This window comes from Cebus imitator, unplaced genomic scaffold (assembly GCF_001604975.1).
Source record: "Cebus imitator isolate Cc_AM_T3 unplaced genomic scaffold, Cebus_imitator-1.0 Scaffold463, whole genome shotgun sequence".
Classification (NCBI taxonomy): domain Eukaryota; kingdom Metazoa; phylum Chordata; class Mammalia; order Primates; family Cebidae; genus Cebus; species Cebus imitator.
The window spans coordinates 338,532-341,404 of NW_016107778.1; the positions used below are offsets into that span (position 1 = coordinate 338,532).

A 2,873-nucleotide genomic window follows, 5' to 3' on the forward strand; every position below is an offset into this window, starting at 1 on the left:
AAGAACGTTGTCAAGCATCAAGACAATCCGGGAAAACATGACTTCACCAAATGACCTAAATAAGGCACCAGCAACCAATTTCAGAGACACAGACATGTGATCTTTCAGAGAGAGCATTCAAAATACTTATTTTGAGGAAGTCTGATGAAATTAAAAATAACACAGAGAAGGAATTCAGAATTCTATCAATTAAATTTAACAAAGAAATTGAAAATTTTTAAAAAACTAAGCCAAAATCCTGGAGTTGAAAAATTCAATTGGCATACTGAGAATGCATCAATCTCTCAACAGCAGAACTGATAAAGCAGAAAAAAGAATTAGTGAACTCAAAGACAAGCTAGCTGAGTATACACAGTCAGAGGAGATAAAGGAAAAAATAATTAAAAAAAGAATAAAGTATGGGAACAAAATATAGAAGATAGCCTCAAAAGGGTAAATCTAAGTTATTTGCCTTAAAAAGGTGATAGGGAGAGAGATCAGCATAGAGAGTTTATTCAGTCTCTAGGAAGTTCCAAACTTTTCCACATTTTCCTTCTTCTGAGCCATTCAAACTGTTCCAATCTCTGCCTGTTACCCAGTTCCAAAGTCGCTTTCACATTTTCATGGGAGGGACCTGGTGGGAGGTAATTGAATCATGGGGGCAGGTCTGTCCCATGCTGTTCTCATTATAATGAATAAGTCTCATGAGATCTGATGGTTTTAAAAATGGGCATTTCCCTGCACAAATTCTTTCTTCTCTTGTCTGCCACCATGTGAGACATGGCTTTCACCTTCTACCATGATTGTAGCTCCTCTCCAGCCACGTCGAACTGTAAGTCCATTAAACCTCTTTCTTCTGTAAATTGCCCTGTCTTGGGTATGTCTTTATCAGCAGCATGTCAATGGACTAATTCAGTGAATTGGTACACTTTAAACAAGTGGTAAGTCAAATTCACACTTCTGTACCAAATACGGTTTTATTGCAAGAGCAAATGAACACATATCCTGGTACCTGGTATACAGCTAATAACTTGGCAAACGCCTTTTTCTCCATATATCTCCGTAAGACCCATAAGAAGCAGTTTTCTTTCAGCTGGCAAGGCCAGCAATATAACTTTACTGTTCTACTTCAGGGGTGTATCAACTCTCTAGTCCTATGTCCTAATTTAGTTTGCAGGGAGCTTGGTTTCTTTTTTCTTCCACAAGATACCACACTGATCCATTACATTGATGATCTTATACTGATTGGACATAGGAGCAAAAAGTAGCTATGACTCTAGACTTACGGGTAAAACATTTGCATGCAGAGGATGGTAAATTAATGTCCTTCTACCCAAGTCAAATTTCTTGGGGTTCAGTGGTGTAAGGCATGTCAAGATATTTCTTCTAAGGTAAAGGATACATTGTTGCATCTGGCCCATCCTACAACTGAGAAAGAAGCATAATGTCTAGCAAGATTATTTGGATTTTTGAAGTTACAAATTCCAAATTTGGTTTTCTTATTCTGGCTCATTTATGAAGTGACCCAAAAACCTACTAGTGACCTAAATACATGCTAGTTCTGAGTGGTCCCCAGAACAGGAGAAGGTTCTCCAATGTCATCAGGCTGCCCTCCAAATTGCTCTTCCACATGAGCCATAATATACAGCAGATGCAATGGTGTTTGTCAGTAGCAGATAGAAATGATATTTGGAGCCCCCACTGGCTGCTCTGAAAAGCCATCTTTGCATTGTTCCTCCTCCGACTCCTTGGTCGCTGCAGCCGCCTCAGCCGCGCGCCTCCTTCGCGGTCTCGGACTCCGGCATCTTTATCGCCAGAGTCCCTGAACTCTCGCTTTCTTTTTAGTCCCCCGCATCGGATCACCGGCGTGCCCCACCATGTCAGACGCAGCGATAGACACCAGCTCCGAGATCACCACCAAGGACTTGAAGGAGAAGGAAGTTGTGGAAGAGGCGGAAAATGGAAGAGACACCCCTGCTAACGGGAATGTGGAGAATGAGGAAAATGGGGAGCAGGAGGCTGACAAGGAGGTAGATGAAGAAGAGGAAGAAGGTGGGGAGGAAGAGGAGGAGGAAGAAGAAGGTGATGGTGAGGAGGAGGATGGAGATGGAGATGAGGAAGCTGAGTCTGCTACCAGCAAGCGGGCAGCTGAAGATGATGAGGATGACGATGTTGATACCAAGAAGCAGAAGACCGACGAGGATGATTAGACAGCAAAAAAGGAAAAGTTAAACTAAAAACAACAACAACAAAAAGGCCGCCGTGACCTATTCACCCTCCACTTCTTGTCTCAGAATCTAAACGTGGTCACCTTCGAGTAGAGAGACCGGCCCACCTGCCCACCGCGGGCAGTGCCACCCGCAGATGACACGAAGCGCTCTCCACTACCCAACCCAAACCATGAGAATTGGCAACAGGGGAGGAAAAAAGAATCAAAACTTCCAAGGCCTTGCTTTTTTTCTTAAAAGTACTTTAAAAAGGAAATTTGTTTTATTTTTTATTTACATTTTATATTTTTGTACATATTGTTAGGGTCAGCCATTTTTAATGATCTTGGATGACCAAACCAGCCTTCAGAGTGTTCTCTGTCCTACTTCCGACTTTACTTGTGGTGTAACCGTGTTCATTATAATCTCAAAGAAGAAAAAAGCTTGTAAAAAAAAAAGCAAAAACAACAGAAAAACAATCGTATTCCGAGCATTCCAGTGCCTTTGTTGTGTATGTACTTAGCTGTACTATAAGTAGTTGGTTTGTATGGGATGGTTAAAAGGCCAAAGATTAAAAGGTTTCCTTTTTTTCCTTTTTTTGTCTATGAAGTTGCTGTTTATTTATTTATTTTTTTGGCCTGTTTGATGTATGTGTGAAACAATGTTGTCCAACAATAAACAGGAATT

General features: G+C 41.1%; 2 protein-coding genes across 4 annotated transcripts in view; one reads left to right on the forward strand and one right to left on the reverse strand.

Moving 5' to 3' along the window:
- ZC3H12B (zinc finger CCCH-type containing 12B) overlaps positions 1-2,873 on the reverse strand; it is a 500,390-nt gene that overhangs the window by 57,626 nt on the left and 439,891 nt on the right. The gene's annotated exons all lie outside the window — the stretch shown is intronic.
- Positions 1,680-2,219, forward strand: LOC108291697 (prothymosin alpha-like). Its single transcript, XM_017512148.1, has one exon. The coding sequence runs from the start codon at positions 1,857-1,859 to the stop codon at positions 2,187-2,189; it is 333 nt and encodes a 110-aa protein (XP_017367637.1). The 5' UTR covers positions 1,680-1,856; the 3' UTR covers positions 2,190-2,219.